General features: G+C 43.1%; 1 protein-coding gene across 24 annotated transcripts in view; it reads left to right on the forward strand.

Moving 5' to 3' along the window:
* Positions 1 to 16,948, forward strand: part of Afdn (afadin, adherens junction formation factor) — a 126,072-nt gene that overhangs the window by 47,232 nt on the left and 61,892 nt on the right. For 19 of the 24 annotated variants that reach the window (XM_078018694.1, XM_078018700.1, XM_078018689.1 and 16 more), the window contains exons 6-9: positions 5,247 to 5,404; positions 10,691 to 10,802; positions 12,260 to 12,427; positions 14,968 to 15,018. In XM_078018694.1, coding sequence (XP_077874820.1) covers positions 5,247 to 5,404; positions 10,691 to 10,802; positions 12,260 to 12,427; positions 14,968 to 15,018 — 489 coding nt within the window. The remainder of the gene's footprint in view (positions 1 to 5,246; positions 5,405 to 10,690; positions 10,803 to 12,259; positions 12,428 to 14,967; positions 15,019 to 16,948) is intronic. The other 5 variants (XM_078018698.1, XM_078018705.1, XM_078018706.1 and 2 more) reach the window with 1 other exon arrangement.

Consider the following 16,948-nt stretch of genomic DNA (forward strand, 5'->3'; position numbering starts at 1 on the left):
GTGGAGTTTTGCTGGTCACATATTCATATATGAACACAGGAAAGTTATGTCCAGTTCATTCTATTGTCTTTCCTTTTCCATTTCCCTCCTTTCCTTCATTCTCCTTTGTCTAATCCGATGACTTTCTATTCCCTGCCTCCCTTGTTGTATCAGAGAGAACATCCAGCCATTAGTTTTGTGCATTGGCTTATTTTACTTAGCATGAGAGTCTCTAGTTCCATCCATTTACTAGCAAAAGTCATTCTTTTTTTGTGTCTAAGTAATATTCTGTTTGTTTATATACCACATTTTCTTTATCTATTCATCTCTTGAAGGGCACCTAGGTTGGTTCCATAGCTTAGCTATTGTGAATTGAGTGGCTAGTAAACATTGATGTGGCTGTTTCACTGAGTATGGTGCTTTTAAGTCCTTCGGTTATAAGCCAAGGTCAAATGGTGGTTCCTTTTCAAGTTTTCTGAGGAGTCTCCTTATCGCTTTCCTTAGTACTTGCACCAATTTGCAGTCCCACCAGCAATGTATGAGTGAACATTTTCCCCCACATCCTCACCAACATTTATTGTTCCTTGTATTCTTGATAATTGCCATTCTGACTGGAATGACATGGAATTTGTATTTCTCTAATTGCTAGAAATGTTGAACATTTTTCCATATATTTGTTGACTATTTGTATTTCTTCTTCTGTGAAGTGCTTGTTCAGAGCTTTTGCCTATTTATTGATTGTGTTATTTGTATTTTGGGGGTTAAGTTTTTGAGTTCTTTATATATCCTGGAGATTAGTGCTCTATCTGAGGTACCTGTGGTAAAGATATTCTCCCATTCTGTGGGCTCTCTCTTCTCATTCTGTATTGTTTCCTTTGCTGTGAAGAAGCTTTTTAGTTTCTACAACCCAATTTATCGATTCTTGATTTTACTTCTTGCACTTTTGGAGTCTTGTTAAGCAATTCGATTCCTAAGCCAACGTGTTGGAGAGTTGGTCCTACATTTTCTTCTAGAAGGCGCAGGGTTTCTGGTCTAGTGCCTGGGTCTTTGATCCATTTCAAATTGAGTTTTGTGCAGGGTGAGAGATAGGGGTTCAATTTCATATTGCTACCTATGGATTTCCAGTTTTCCCGGTACCATTTGTTGAAGAGGCTGAAGAGGCTATCTGTTTATTCTCCAGTACATGCTTATGGTGCCTTTGTCTAGTGCAAGATAACTGTATTTATGTGCATGTGTCTCTGCGTCGTCTTTTCTGTCCCACTGGTCTTCATGTCTGCTTTGGTGCCCGTGCCATGCCGTTTCTGTCACTGTAGCTCTGTGGTATAACTTGGGGTCTGGTATTGTGCTTCTGCTTCCATTTTTCTCACTGAGGATTGCTGTGGATATTGTGGGCCTCTTATTTTTTCAAATGAATTTCATGACTGCTTTTTTCTGTTTCTAGGAAGAAAGTCATTGGAATTTTAATAGGAATTGCATAAAATCTGTATAGTGCTTTTGGAAGTATGGCCATTTTGACAATATTAATTCTGCCTCTCTAAGAACATGGGAGATTTTCCCATCTTCAAAGGTCTCCTTTAATTTCTTTCTTTAGTGTTCTGTAGTTTTCATTGTAGAAGTCTTCCTCCTCTTTTATTAGATTGATTCCCAAATGTTTTTATTTTTTTTAAGGCTATTGTGAATGGAATGATTGGTTTAATTTCTCTTTCAGTTGATTCATCATTGGTATATAGGAGTGCAATTGGTTTGTAGGTGTTAATTTTGTATCCTTCTACTTACTAAATTATTCTATGAGTTCTAGACGTTCTGTGGTGGAGTTTTTTGGGTCCTCTAGGTATAGGGTCATGTCATCAGCAAATAGGATAGTTGGAACTCTTCTTTTACCATTTGTATCCTGTAATTTCCTCTTTTGCCTAATTCCGTTATCCTTTACCTGGCTTGCAGTGGGCCCACTCTGGATGGTGTCTTAGCTTGTGGCAGCAGGAGTGGAGCTGGGGATTTCTTCCTTATTTTATTATATCCGACCTCCTGAGTCCTGAATCTGCTTTGAAGGTCCAGTATTAATTCCCAGTAAAATCCTTTTTTTCTCACCTGCCTTCCTCAGAAGTTGCCTGTCTGCTTTCTTGGTTTCACACCATGGATCAGCCAGGAAAGTGATATCCTCTATTCTGCCATCTTGAAAAAACTCCACTCTTTATGGTTAATATTAAGGAACTCAAAAGTATTAAATTCAAGTTGTTGTCTGTCTGTTTTAATGAATTAATTACTTTGAAAAATGGACCTGATAGCCTCCAGTAGCCACTGGCTCAACTGAGGGTGAGTCTTCCATGCAAACAGGCTTGTACTGCACTTGTCAGGCTTTTAACATGCAAGTGTGTTCCCTCTGTGAGGTCTTCAAAGTGCAGTTGGCCCCAAAATGCTCTGTATACCTCAGTTAATTGATTGGTGGTGCAGATATTCTACCAATTGTTGTCTTGGGTTTTCTCACTGAGACATTCATTAACTGTAAGAATTTCTGGAGAGTCACTTCTTTGTCTACCAGTTCTCGGCACACAATCCTGGGAGCATTGGGCACCACAGAAAGACATGGGCCTGGAGTTAGGGTGCATTGGAAACCCGTGCACAAACTGAACCTCAGTGTGTTCATTTTCAAAATGGGAAAATAATGCATCTGTCGGTCTTAGAACTGATGTGATGGACTTTAGTCCTTCTCTTCACTTTCTCCTTCCTTGTCATGTGTGGGAGGGTGTGTCTGTGCTCTGACAACATAGTTTTGTGCTTATAAAACTAGAAATCTCTTAAATTGGACTATACCTGTTTGTTGCTTTTTTGTGTGTCAGAAAGACTCAACATTCACTATACTAAAACTGAATCATCTTTTTAGACAGATGTTCAAAAATATTCAGATAGTAATAAAAGTAATTCTATCCAATAACTGAATTCATTTGGCCACAAGAATATGAATTGTACAACTGCCTCATTGTGATGTCTTTTTTAAAAGAGTACCAAGTGGCTCAGGATTAAATCATCTGTGGGACCCATGCTGATTTTTAAAGTGACCTGGTAAATTTCATCCATAAATTTTTTTCAGACCAAATAGTGAACATAGTCTGTAACTTTGGGATCAAAAAGGAATTGAGGATTTAGAAAATGTACATTTTTAAACAAAAATTAGGTGTCAGCCCATTGCAATGTTCTTTCTTTATTTGCTCTTCATTTTGACATAATCATACACCCATGGGTTTTAATTTCCTCCATTTCAATTCCCGGTGCCACCTCTTCCCACCCCCTCCTTCCAGTCATCTTCTGCAGTGACCTTCCTCTATTCTTCCTTCCACTTGTTTATTCATTTTTAATCAGTGTGTTATAGATATATGTGAAGGTGGAATTCACTGTGGTGTATTTACACTTTCACATAGTATAATTTTGTCAAGTGCATTTGTATTTTTCTGTGAACATCTCAGTGAGGTTGCAGACTCATCTTGTCAGTTTTTAGAGCAGGTCTTGGTCTCCCTGGTTGCCTGGTGTGCAACATGAAGATGCCACCTGGGCCTGTCTGTACACTTCATGCCTGTCCTGCCGTACACACATGGCTTGTAGATTTTTTCAAATCTGCATCTGGGGCAGATCGTAGCTTAGGAGGGGAAGTGTCCCAGTAGGTGGACACATGCCTTTTTCTGGCTCACTCCTGAAGCTGCCCTCCTTTGCCCAAAGCTGGAGTCCCTTTTGTTCAGTGGTATTTTGCCTTCCTCCCTGCAGGTGCCCATGGGTAGAGATGTTTGCATGCATTGGTACACATGCTCACACTCATTCTCAAAACTCTAACTAGAATAAAACCCAAGGTTGTGATCAGGTCAGGAAGTCCTGTGTGATCTGATCTCAGCCAGTCTCTGACTGTATCTTCCCTCTTTCCCCTCACCTTATCCACCCTGACTGGTGAGCCCAGCTAGGCCTTCATCAACCAAGGGCCTTGGCACGAATAGGTGCCCTGCTCAGGAAGCTCCCCTGTTAAGTCCTTCAGGTCTCAGTGGCCTTGGCAATTCCCCAAGCTTAGGAAGCCCTGGCTGCTCACTCTCTCACAGCCATACTTCCTGTTTTACATGTGAATCGCCATCTCGCAGCATCTGTTCTCTTGTTAGTTCTCTCCCCTGCATTCTACCTCCCATCCAGAATGGGAGTCTTAGAGGGCGCATGTCCTCAGCTCTGGCTGGTGTGAGAGTGCCCGTGGTGGAGATATATCTCCACCAGATAAGGGGGCTGGGCCTAGCAGGTTCACATCCTTACATTGGTGTGGTCTCCCAGATTCTTAGGAGACTATAATTTACTATGACTCAATCACCAAGATGTGGTTCATGCTAGAGTTGTTGAAGAAGGGAACATGGGAAGTACTCAGCAGCCAGAATAATTACTTCAGAATTCAGAGGCCCAGGGAGTCATGGAGATTCAGAACTTGCTCCAAGAGATCCTCAGACCTCTGGGAAGCTCCTAATAGGTGGAAAAGCTGAAGACTGAAGACAGGAGTATGTGCACATCATGCTTTGGTATGGGGACATGGAGCCTGTTACCTTCTTTCCTCAGGCTCTTTCCTGTAGATGGGGATTTTGTGCTTATTGAGCTTGGGCCATAAGTAGAATGCGGACTCCTAGGAGTGGCAATAGTACACCACGTGTGCATTTGTGGATTTTCATGAATAAGAACCAACAGAACCTCAGGGTGCCAGAATGCTCTGCTCTGGCTGATTTTTTCCCCCTCAAATGAGTTCACAGTTAGTACAAACTAGAATGTCATTTCTATTGAGGAATTAAAGAGCCCTGCTCTGTTGGCACACCCCTCATGAAAAAGTCTTTGAGCTTGTGCACCTGAGATCTCCTCATTCGTATTCATTTTTTAAAAGAGGATCTGCTTAGTGGGTTTAATTTTTCATTTACTTCAGATCGAGGTTCAGGAAGTGGAAGTGGAGGAACAGATTGAGTGATGCTCAAGTGCAGAAGTGGGAGCAGGAGCAGGGCTGCACCTGGGGTAGAAGGCTCTGGTGTGGAGAGAGAACGGGTGCAGCCTCCTCCTGCAGGGTTGCCCCCACTCCCTGCAGTAGCTTCCTTTGGTACAGGTCTTCCTGTGGGGGCTGAAAACGTAGTGGCAGTGCTAAGGCTGCCTATGCACCATTGCAGTTGGTACTTGAGAGCCTTCTCCTATGCTGCTGCAGATGTCTGATGTTCCTGTCATTGGTGTGAAATAAAGTTGTACTCAAAGGTGTCAAAATATTTTTTCAGGTGGAACGTTGAGAATTTATGCAGATAGTTTAAAACCAAACATTCCCTATAAGACAATCCTACTGTCTACTACGGATCCTGCAGACTTTGCTGTGGCGGAAGCTTTAGAGAAATATGGTCTGGAAAAAGAAAATCCTAAGGAGTACTGCATTGCTCAGGTATGTAACTGGAGTGCTATTCTTCCCAGTAGCACCTTGCTCAGGAGTTTGGGTTTAGAGGCAATTGTAACAGCTCTGCTGATTTTCTCTCCCACTGCATCATGTAGAATCTGACATGGTGAAACCGTGTGTTAGATCCACATAAAAGAAATAGCAATCTCTGTTCCATTACAAAATAATACATGTTCCTGTTATAAAAGATAAAAATGTGAAAAGGCGTATTGAAGAAAATAAGGATAGCTCAAAATTTTGCCACCAAAGGATAATCATACCATTCACATTTTGTTGTACATATTGCATTTTTAATTTTGCATACATAGTTAACTTAATTTTTGGCAGGGTGGTGGGGGTGGTGCCGGAGTACAGGGATTGAACTCAGGGGCTCTTGACCACATCCCTAGCCCTATTTTGTATTTTATTTAGAGACAAGGTCTCAGTGAGTTGCTTAGTACCTCACTTTTACTGAGGCTGGCTTTGAACTTGCAATCCTCCTGCCTCGGCCTCTTCTTGCCTTAATTTCTGAGTCAGCCACAGCCATAGACCGACCTACTATGATCTTTATGTCAGAATCGAAGCTGAGTAGATTTTAAAACATAGCTGTCCCCCTTTTTCCTATCTCAGCAAGCAATTGTTGAATAATGAAAATTTAGTAAATTATTAAGGAATGAAGTTCAGCAAACCCCACGTTTACAGTCTGAGCTCTGAGCTTATGAGGGTTCCACTGACTGCCCTTCATCTCAGAGTGCTCCTCTTGCCTCTTTGGGACCTGTCCCTCCCTCGTGCTCACTTGTCTGTTGCCATGGGCTGTGCATTTTCTAGAATTGCCCCGTGACCAGCGGCATACAGTCAGGACCCTATTGCTTGGCTTCGGACTTACATGGAGGCTTTGGTCTTGTCCAGGTTGTTGTGTGCTTTGAGTAGTGTCAGTGTGTAGTCACACCAGTCATGAGCCATGTCCCTGTGGATGGACACCTGGCCTGCTTCCACTTCTCAGCTCACTCTTCAGAGAAGGCTTTTGTGAAAGCAGGTGCTCGGGCTTCCTGTGGACGCTTTCTCTGGGGTGACTTCCCAGCAAGGCAGTGGCTCCCTCTCATGGCGGGTGCACGCGGCGGACATTTTAGGAAGCCAGGAGCTGGCTCCAGTGATGCCGTTGCACACCCACCAGCGGCATCCTTTTCCACTCCCAAACTGGAGTCATTGCATTTCCGAAGTGCTGGCCCTTCTGACAGGCATTTAGCACTGTCCTTTTGTGGTTGAATTTTATATCTTAGAGTCATGTCCTACCTGTGATCTATGTGTTGTGGACTTTCCCCCCACTGGTGGCTTTTCTTTTTATTTTTTAAATGACACTTTTCAGAGAGTAAAAGCTCCTGGTTGTGTTGAAGACCAGCTTCTGCTTTGGCCTCCTGTGCCATTGATACTCTGTGTGGGAATTGGCTTCCTTCAGGTTTGCAGGTACTCTTGCATTTATTTTACTGAGGCAAAATGCTCGGGACGTGGTGTTTTAGAGTTGGGATTTTCAGGTTGATGCTGGCTCTTATGTGAAATAATGGCTGATGTTCATTCTCTCTTGGTTGGAAACTCTTTTCTCTCGTTACTGCTTTGGCACCTTTGTCAGAATCAATGGACTACAGACATATGTGCTTCATTTTCTGGACTCTGTTCTCTTCCAGTGATATACATGACCTTTTTTTTTTTTGTCGGTAATAAGCTGTCTTCATTACTGTAGATTCATAAGTCTTAAAATCATGTATCATAAGAACCTATTTTTTCTTTTTCTTTTAAACATGTTTTATTCTGGGTTATATTTCTTCATGTCTGTTAGAATCAGCTCAATAGGCTCTACCTGTAGCTGTCTGGGACTAAGGCTGGGTTTGCCTCTCATCTGATGAGAAGGAGCCTTCTGCTCTGTGCAGTGAATGGAGGGCATCTCTTCCCTGACATGTTTTGCAGGGTTCAGGGTTGTTCCTTGTTTCTCTTTTGTTAGCCTCAGAGGGAATTTAATTAAGAAGCTTGCTTGAATTTTATCTTTCTGCTGAAAAGCTGAGAAGTTATATTCAATTGGAAAAATAGATCCATATTAATTTCCATATATCCAAAGAGTAATAGCTCCATAATTTTATGAATATGGCCCAATTTTCAGCTGAGAACTGAAACATGGAAAACAAGTATTTTCCTCATGTTGAAATAATGAGGGGATTCAGCTGTTTAAATGCATAAGAATAAAAAGAGCAGGAAGAGATGTCAGGAGAGCAGAGTTTTCCATGAGGCCTCACAAGGATGGGTGGTCCACACCTTGCTAGGCAGAGGAAGCCTGCAGTGGGAAGGGTAGGGTGAGGGGGGAGGTGCTCGAGGCACAACCTTGGTGGACCCAGGGTCAGTCCTCCGCACTGGCTAGGCGAGGTGGAAAGTTTCACTCCAAAGGAAATACTGGGATGCAAGCTTTTAAAGAAGCAGTAGCCCTTCTAGACTGCCTTTTCCCTTCCAGCTAGAGTGTCATCAGCCAGTAAAAATGGCTGATGGGGGTGGGGAGGTTTCTTCCCGCATGGCCTTGGATTTGGAGTCAGCAGGCACAGTGGGATGTGTTTCCTAAGGGAAGACACTTGGGATAGAAGACATTTGGGTGTACTTTCTTCTTCCTGGCAAGTATGTATTAAGTAGAGGAAGGCCCTACTTTAATGCATAATGCAGGGGTATTTGTTGTTGTTGTTGTTGTTGTTGTTTTTATATATATACTGGGGATGGAACCCAGGGGAAACTATTGGGCTCCATCCCCAGTCCTTTTTATTTTTTATTTTGAGACAGGGTCTCTCTAAGTTGCTGAGGTTTTGCCAAGTTGCTGAGGCTGGCCTTGAATTTGTGATCCTCCTGCCTCAGCCTCCCAAGTCATGGGATTACAGGTTGGAGCCACCATGCCAGGCAGCGCAGGGCTTTATGAGATAGTTGTTATATGTAGCAAGCATTATAATGTATATGGGAGACATTATCTACCAATTGAGTAAGTCTGTGGATTATATAAATTTTATAAGTGTTCCTTATACTTGAAATTTGTTAGTGATGTCGTAAAATTTTTCTAAGTCAAAGTAATAGAAGTGAAGTGGTGGTGTAGATAGGGTCTGCTAGTGAACAGTGGCCTGATTCTCTTCCAGCCTTGTGATCTGCTGAGTTATGAGCATGTGGCAGGGGCAAGGGTGTTGCACCTGATACCTGGTATTGCTCAAGTGTTTGCTGTGGAATGTTCCTGTTGATGTGTTACTCTGACAGTTCCATAAGAGTGCATATGATTTGGTATGCAATAAGGAACAGTCTAATATCTTTATAGTAATTGGTGGGTGATTTTACTGGTAGAAATCAGAAAGTAAAGAGACCTTGACCAGGGTCATGAAGTTACAGAAGCTTACTTTGGGTTTATTGACAGTTCCTTTGGGTTGATTTCTTTAAAGGGTCACTTTAGTTTTGGCTTTCTGCTGTAATATTTTCGGACCAATTTTCTTTTGCAAGCTTAGGCACTACAAATCAAGAGCTGATTGTTCTTTTTCCCTGAATTAGAAATTTCTTTTTTATTTTCTCAGCTTGCCATCTCATGAACTGTAGTGGTTAGTGTTCTTCAGTCATCTGTCCTGTCTACCTATTTATTAGTCATTCATAAATCCTACAGATCTTCCTGTTTGTTAGATGTTGGGCTGGGATACAAAACCGACAGCTGTCCTTCAAAGAGCTTATAGTTAAGGGGGATAGAAAGGCCAGGAAACAACAGGGCTTCTCAATTGAAGTGAGGTTGGCAAAAGCTCTTCAAAATGCTAATAACCCCCCGGGGCTGGGGTTGTGACTCAGTGGTAGAGCACTTTCCTAGCACTTGTGAGACATTGGGTTCCAACCTCTCAGTACCACATAAAAATAAATAAATAAAGGTATTGTGTCAATCTGCAACTTAAAAAAAAAAAAAAATTGCTGAGCCCCAACTGCAGGATGAGTGGATGCTGGCCAGATGTGAAAGGTGGCCAGAGGGGTGCTGGAAGCCTGAGGAACATGACCTGGTTGTGAAGTGCACATACCTCAATGTGGCTTGGCTCAGAAGTTGTGTGAAAGAGATTGAGGCAATGGAGTTGAGTAGAGATAAGGTCCCAAGGTGGTGTGTGCGCTAGGTCAGGAAGCTGGATTAAAAAGCTGGAGTGCAGTGCTGTAACAGCTTTGCTTCTTCAGGGCAACCTGAAGCCCTGTGGAGAGTCATGACAAGGTTCTACAGGAGTGCAACCCACTGGGTCTGTGAGTAAGGTGACATGTCTGGTGGTGAGGCCTGTTAGGGTGCACTTTCACAGTAATTGTAGAAATGGGCTTGGATTCTCTGGCTTTCCTTCTCTTTGTGGTTCCTGATGTCCCTGAATGGAGTGACAAGGATGCATAGACTCTGTGGTATGTGCAGGGCCACAAGATGAGTGGCAGTTGCCACTGTCTTCTCTATCTCAGGCTTTCTTGGGTGATTAGGAAAACGTGTTTGGCTAGTCAGAACACATAGTAAGAAGCAGCAGCATTATCTGTTGAGAGTACAAGTAAGCATACTATCACAAAACAGTTGCTTACATGTGTGTAGAACAAATAGTCATGCATGTATCGCATAATCTGATTAGACTCTGATCATCAAGACATTATCTACAAGTACAGGAAACTGACCTGGTTTTGAGTGACATGTTGTCTGAAACTGCTTTAGAGAGAGTTGTTGGAGTGAAAAGATGGGCCAGGGACTGGAGAAGTTGAAGACTGCCATGAGGAAGTGGTCTTGCCTCAGGAAGTTACTTAGGGGTTAGCTTTCACGTATGATCTTTCCATATAGAAGTTTGTAACAAATAAAAATACTCAAGATTAGTCCATTTTAGAGGCCAAGTGAATAAAATCTGCCCAATCAGTTGACTGAACTATTTATTTGAAACTATTTCTTTCATGTTAGTGGATGATTTGATTTTTATGATTAGTGAAAATTGTTTATTATGCATGATCAATTTCATTCTACAGCAACTTTTCTTTTTGGTATTGGGGAATGAAGCAAGGGCCTCATGCTTGCCGTGAGCTATATCTCTGGCCTTTTAAATTTTATTTTGGGACAGGGTCTTACTAAGTAGCCCAGCCTGGCCTTGAACTTAATCCTCTTGCCTCAGCCTTATCTCAGCTGAGATCACAGGTGTACAACATCACACCCATATCACAGTGACATTATATTCATTCAGTAACATTAAGAATGCCTGCTAATTTACCATATAGGCATATTCACTGTTAATTATTTTTCTTTAGGTTATGCTTCCCCCTGGAGCCCAGCATTCTGATGAAAGAGGTGCTAAAGAAATTATCCTTGATGATGAAGAGTGTCCTTTACAGATCTTCAGGGAATGGCCAAGTGACAAAGGTAGACTTCACTATTAGAGATTACCTCTGTGATACCTCAGATTACGCATGGCCCACCTGTTGTTCACCAGATGATGCAGTTGTCTGCATGAATGGTTTCTGATGGCTCTTTGTTGCATGGTGTTCCTCCTCCTCTGTGGGCTGGTTGGGTAGCTCCTCCATGGTGCCATGGTCTGTGGGACCAGGCTCAACTCCTCTGAGTCTCCTGCACAGATCTTGCACAGTGATACTACAGGTGAAAACCATGTCTCAGGAAGACACCAGACTATTAGTAGTGCTCAAGGTCTTTGTTACCTGTTAGCAGTGAAACACTTTCTAAACTGATCTGATGAATTATGGCATTTGGACAGATTTGTTATGCTAGTGAAAGTAATCTACAACCCTACATATTGCCCAGTGTTGTGGTCATTTCAGATACAGGCTGAGTATTCCTTATCTGAAATGCTTAGGGTCAGAGTTTTTGGATTTTGAATTTTTTTTTTTTAAAGTTTAGAACATTTGCATTTTTATAATGAGATATCTTAGACATGAGATCCAGCTATAAACATGAAATTCATGTGGTGTGCACCTCACACACAGCTGCAGGTGCCATTGGACACTGTTTCAGTGCACCTGCATCTTGCCTTCCACCAGTTAAACGCTGGCACTCAGAAGGTTTGGGAACTTGTAGCATTTTGGATTTCAGATTTTTAGATCAGGGATGCTCAACTTGTAATGAATTCATCCTTGACATTGTTCAAATAATTTCCCCTAATTATTTCAAAACAGTGATGGCTTAAAGCTGTGGGTTTTATTTTATTAAACATGGGTTTTTAACTTTCAGAGTTGCATTATAAGTTAATTGTGCTTTAATTTTAAGTAGTGGGGGCTTTTGCACCAATAAAGACATAAAAATTCATTGCCAGTTAGATAGTATCAGTATTAAACATAGGTTGACAACTTTAAAAATACCTACAAACAAACACCTCAGCAAGTAGATTTCTAACTTCATTAAAATACACACTTAGCACTTTTCTGGATAGTACAAAGGTAAACTTCATTAAAGAAAAATTGCTTTGAATTCTGATTTATTCATTTGAATTAAATCAAAATCAGCTCAACTAAAATAGGTTGTGTGTGTGTGGGTGGGGGGGGGGAATGGTCACTGACCATGGGTTATCCACCAATGTAAGACTCGGATCCTCTCACACTGATGTGCATTTTGCAGCAGAAGATGCCCTTGGAAGCCCATTGTTAATTGAAAGATCCTTGCAGTGTTTGCTGGAGCCATTGCAGCTCACTAGAGGCTAGTGCTTCCTTCACTGAGTAAACCTGTAACTTGGACGAGCCTTCGCCTACTTGTTCCTCAGTAGAGGTTACTAAGATGGACCATCTTGATAAATGTCTGGGCATTTGACTGCTCATCAGCACCTACACACCAGACTGTCTGGCTGATGGTTCCCAATTTTCCTGTTCCAGGGATTTTAGTCTTTCAGTTGAAGAGGAGGCCATCAGACTACATCCCAAAGAAAGCGAAGAAGCTTGTGGAAGGGAAGCCACTGAAGGGGAAGGAGAGAGCAGACAGCTCAGGCTACGGATCTGCTCTCCCCCCTGAGAAGCTGCCCTACTTAGTGGAGTTAAGCCCAGGTGAGGAAGCTGGTCATGCCAGAGAGTGTTAAAAATGGGCATTTTTAGCTTTGACTGTTTCTGCTTTTTAATGCATCTTATTAATGGGTCTTTGCTGTTGGCTGACTTAACATTTTCAGACTACTTACTTTTTAAAAAAGGAATCTTCTTAAAATGACTTTTATTTAAAATAACAAGCAAACTTAATATCATAAATATATAGAAATAAAGTTCATTTGGACAAAAAGGACTATTAAATAAAATTTAAAATAATGTGTACAGCATTTTAAGATAATTTGAAGCAGTCTATTTTCTTTTAAGAATTTTTTTTTCCCAAAATAACTTTAGTTAAATACTTAATCTGCTAAAAGCAGCAAATTGAAATTTACTCCTCCTAGGGCATATTTAGTATATGTGTATGTGTGTGCATCCTGTTCTTCATAATGTGCGCACAGTGTTGAAAGGAATATCTTTAAATGTAACAGGGCATTTAAGAAGCCCATCTGGATTTTTAAGTAGCAGACCAAGTTTATTTTCTAACTAGTCCTAAGAGTACCCTGCGTGGAGCATGTGCTTGAGCTAAAGCTATGGCGTGGTCGTCCCTTGGATAGAGCAGTGCACCCACGTTCCTAAAGCAGTTCCACACAGACACATTCCTGTGTGGTGGATATTGCATAGGCACTCTATAGGAGGCATTTTGTTTATCATTCAGCCAAAATTATGGAATTTATTATTTAAAACAGGATGTGTGACCTGTATTATTATGAAGATATTATTCCATCCTCCCCACCCCAAAGAAACCTCATTTAAATACAGCCCGTTTAGTAATTATAGGAAAAAATGGCCTAAAAATGCATCTGTTGTGTAGAAAACATGTGGGTCTGTAGGCAGAAATTGTACTTCCTCTTCTTTGATTTTCCACCATTTAGTTTTATTTCCAAGGTTGTTTAGTTCCTTGGGCTGCTCCCTATAATCGGCAGAGACATGGTGTTTGTGGCCCAGCAGCCTTAGGAGTTAGCCAGGGTGCTGATGCCACCCTGGTTGGTGGCAGTGGGGCTGCAGGGGGCAGCCCACACACGCTCATGCTCGAGGATGCCCAGGGAGTGCAGCAGTGCTGCTTTGCCTCAGCACTGTCGTGTGGACCGCTGTCCTGGGATCACTGCCCTACCGTGCAGGTTCTTGTGTACCTGAGGGGGAGGACATGGTGACAGAGAGACAGCTGTTTATTTTTCAAATTACCATCTGCTCTTTAAAATTTTTTCATTAAATGCTGGAAACTATGATTATTTTCTTTAAAACCATTTTTTTGAATGTTTAGACCTTAGAGAAGTTGATAAAAAGCAGCCAACAGAGATTTTCAAGTGAAGAGTGGGAAGCTGATTCTGGTGGCTACCAGAGCCAGGCTGTATTTGTCTCTCTTGTTTATTAGACACTTACTTATTAAACACTGGGCACCTTCTGGGCTATACAGGTGGAGCCCTGACCAAGCAGATCAAACCCAATCTCACATTCTAGTAGGAATTCCCATTTGAGCTGCTTATTTTATACTTTCAGTTTCTCACATAATCAAATGTATAGACTTTTTTTAGGGGTGGGAAGATGATGGGCCCTAGATGCATGGCATTTCTGTGCTATTCCACCAGATGCTGATTGGCAGGTCTTGGCACTCTGCTGCTTTCCTGCAGCATGCACTGAGCTCCTGCTGTGGGCAGAGCTGCGAGTGCAGCGGTGACTAAGATCATCCTGTCAGGGAGTCCCCATGCCAGGAAATAGCCACAGCTCTGTAATAGTGACCATCTCCAGTCTGCGCAGCCTCCACCTTCTGTGGCTGCCAGGGAGAACTTTCCTCTTTCTTTACAGGTGCCCGAGGACTGGAGCTCTTTGTGCTGTCCTGAGGGCCACAGGGTTGGTGGAAGGCCTGAATGCTAGGCCAGGTCTTTCCTGCACCAAAGGCTGTGTTCTTTCACTAGGTTATGAGGTGTTCCTAGGTTCTCAGATTGCTCAGTCTGCATGCTGAATGAAATTGATCTTTTTTCCATTCATAAGAAAAGAATATTTGTACATATTAATTTGTTATGAATGGAAAAGTACTGCATCTTGACTGGGCACACGGGCAACCAAGCACACAACCTCGGTGAGGTCCTGCTGGATGCAGAGGGAGGTTTTAATATGTGGTGTGAGCTTGCCCCAGCTGTGGGAGGGATGGGCAGGGCGCAGCTTTCTTTGTGTGGATCTGAATGTGCTCTTGAAGCAGGGCTGTCGGCCAGGCGGGGTGGCGACCTCTGTAGCTCACTCGCTATTGCTGTCCTGCCACGTGGTGACTCACCTGCTGTCCTGTTTTTCCTAACAGTCTCACTGATTCTAGAACACTGACTGGGGCACTACTGTAGTCTTGTCTGCACAGCTCTGAAAGCTGAGGGTAAAGTGTACCTTTTCTTCCTTTGAACCGAGTCTCACTGAAGTTCACCTCTGCGTCTCTTCTCCTCCTTCCCTCTTCTGCTGCTCTGCATGGTTTCTGTCCTGCTGATGCTGCCTTCACCTGGGTCCTGGTTGTGTCTCAGCCCCAGGGAGAAGGAGTCACTTTGCCTACTACAGCTGTCACACTTACGAAGGTAATGCTATGCTTCATACTACTTTTGTAACTGTGCACTAACAACCTCATGGCAAAATAACACTGATGACCTGCTATTGCATGTCCAAGAAATGTAATGTACTGTCCTATTGTTCATGCCTGTGCAGCACCTGTGTCAGAACCCACTTGGTTGACTAGAAGCCTATTTTGCTGCTCTTGCTTTTCCAGGTTCGCCCTGGGGAGCAATTGTGGCTGGGCCTAGCGGGCTGCAGCATTACTGTAGACAGAAAACAGAAGTGCCTTTAGGGTGTCTGTAGGCTTTGTTCATGCCAGTCCATTGCCTCCTCACATTAAGGTGGAGCCTTCCACACCTGAAAATCCCACATGCAGATGGAAATTTACACCTGCCTCATGTAATGGGTCAAGGTTGGAACATAGCATATGTATATGAGGCACAAGGGAAGCCAATACTTCAACTGGGGCTCTATCTCCAGAATGTCATGTACATGCAAATGCCCCCAAATCTAAGCAATACAAAATCTGAAACTTCTGGTCCTGATGGTTTTGGACAAGGGACACTGTATCAGAGGCAGGTTTCTGGGAGGAGGACCACTCTGCTGAGTCACCTGTGTGCCAGGGTGTTCCAGGTCGACTGTAGCTGTCCACTGGGAGAAAGATGTTCCAGTTCTTGGGGCTGAAGTTGGCTGTCTGTAGAGGAAGGGGAGGATGTTGGGGTGTTTGTTGAGGGAGCAGTCTTATTGTCTGGCTTGGAGATGATCAGCTGCTGTTGGTCAGGAGCAGGACCTAAGGTGTCACAGAAAGGGCAGGAGGCACCCAGACCCTGCCGCCCTGCTCACTCCTCCTGCTCCCCTACCTTGGACCAAACACCACTTGCCAACTGGCCTTGGGCCCTACCAGGGTGTTCTGGGTCTGCACAGGTATCCTCTCTGATTTCTTCTGTAGCAATGTGGGGAGAAAGCAGAGCCTGGAGAAGCAGCTTGTGTTCTCCCTCCTTTCTCTTTCCAAATCCATGGGTGTAGAAAGGCACACAGCAGCTCAGGGCCAGCTTTTGGAAGCTTTCGGAGGTTGACATTTCAAAGGAATATTGGTGTGCATTTCTCTTGTCTCCCCCTAACAGATGTATCTTTTATGTTCTTACATATTTTTTTTGATACCGGGAATTAAACACAGGGGCACTCGACCACTGAGTCATATCCCCAGCCCTATTTTGTATTTTATTTAGAAACAGGGTCTCACTGAGTTGCTTAGTGCCTCACAGTTGCTGAGGCTGGCTTTGAACATGTGATTTTTCTGTCTCAGCTTCCTAAGCACATGATTACAGTCATGTGCCACCATGCCCGGCATGTTCTTAACATTTTTAACTTTATATTGAAATACTTGTTCTTGTTTCACCTGCTTGCATGTTTGTCCCCTGTGCTTCCTTTCTGCTCTGTTGGCATAGTGTCTGTGCACCTGTGTTGACTGCATGACCTAGTATTAGTTGCTCTTCATGCACTGCCGATGGACAACTGCCTTTGTGGACACTCACTGAGGGCCAAGGGCCAGGTACAGCCTGGCCACTAAGGAGCCCGACGAGCAGGGAGACGAGTTGGTAGGAGTCTTCATAAAACATGGTGCATGGTTAAGAGGAAGAGGTGTGGTGCTCTGGACACAGAAGAGGCATGTGTCTTAGAACTGCCCAGGGCGTTTAAAATGAACAAAATTCCAGGTGGTGAAGGGAAGTGCCCAGGTCCAGGAAAAGCCCCAGAGGTCTTTATGCCTTGCCTGGATCAGGACAGGTCAATGTCCAGATGGGTTAGTGTTGTAGAGTCACATGCTGTTCTTTCCTACCCACAAGTCATAGCTTTCTGAAACATTTCAGAAATAGAAAGCAGTTGTCATTAGAATGCTATTTTGTAGAGTCTAGTGTATTCATGGTGCCCTGTCTGTGAGAGTTCAGATTCACTTCA

The sequence above is a fragment of the Ictidomys tridecemlineatus genome, chromosome 8 (assembly GCF_052094955.1).
Source record: "Ictidomys tridecemlineatus isolate mIctTri1 chromosome 8, mIctTri1.hap1, whole genome shotgun sequence".
NCBI lineage: Eukaryota > Metazoa > Chordata > Mammalia > Rodentia > Sciuridae > Ictidomys > Ictidomys tridecemlineatus.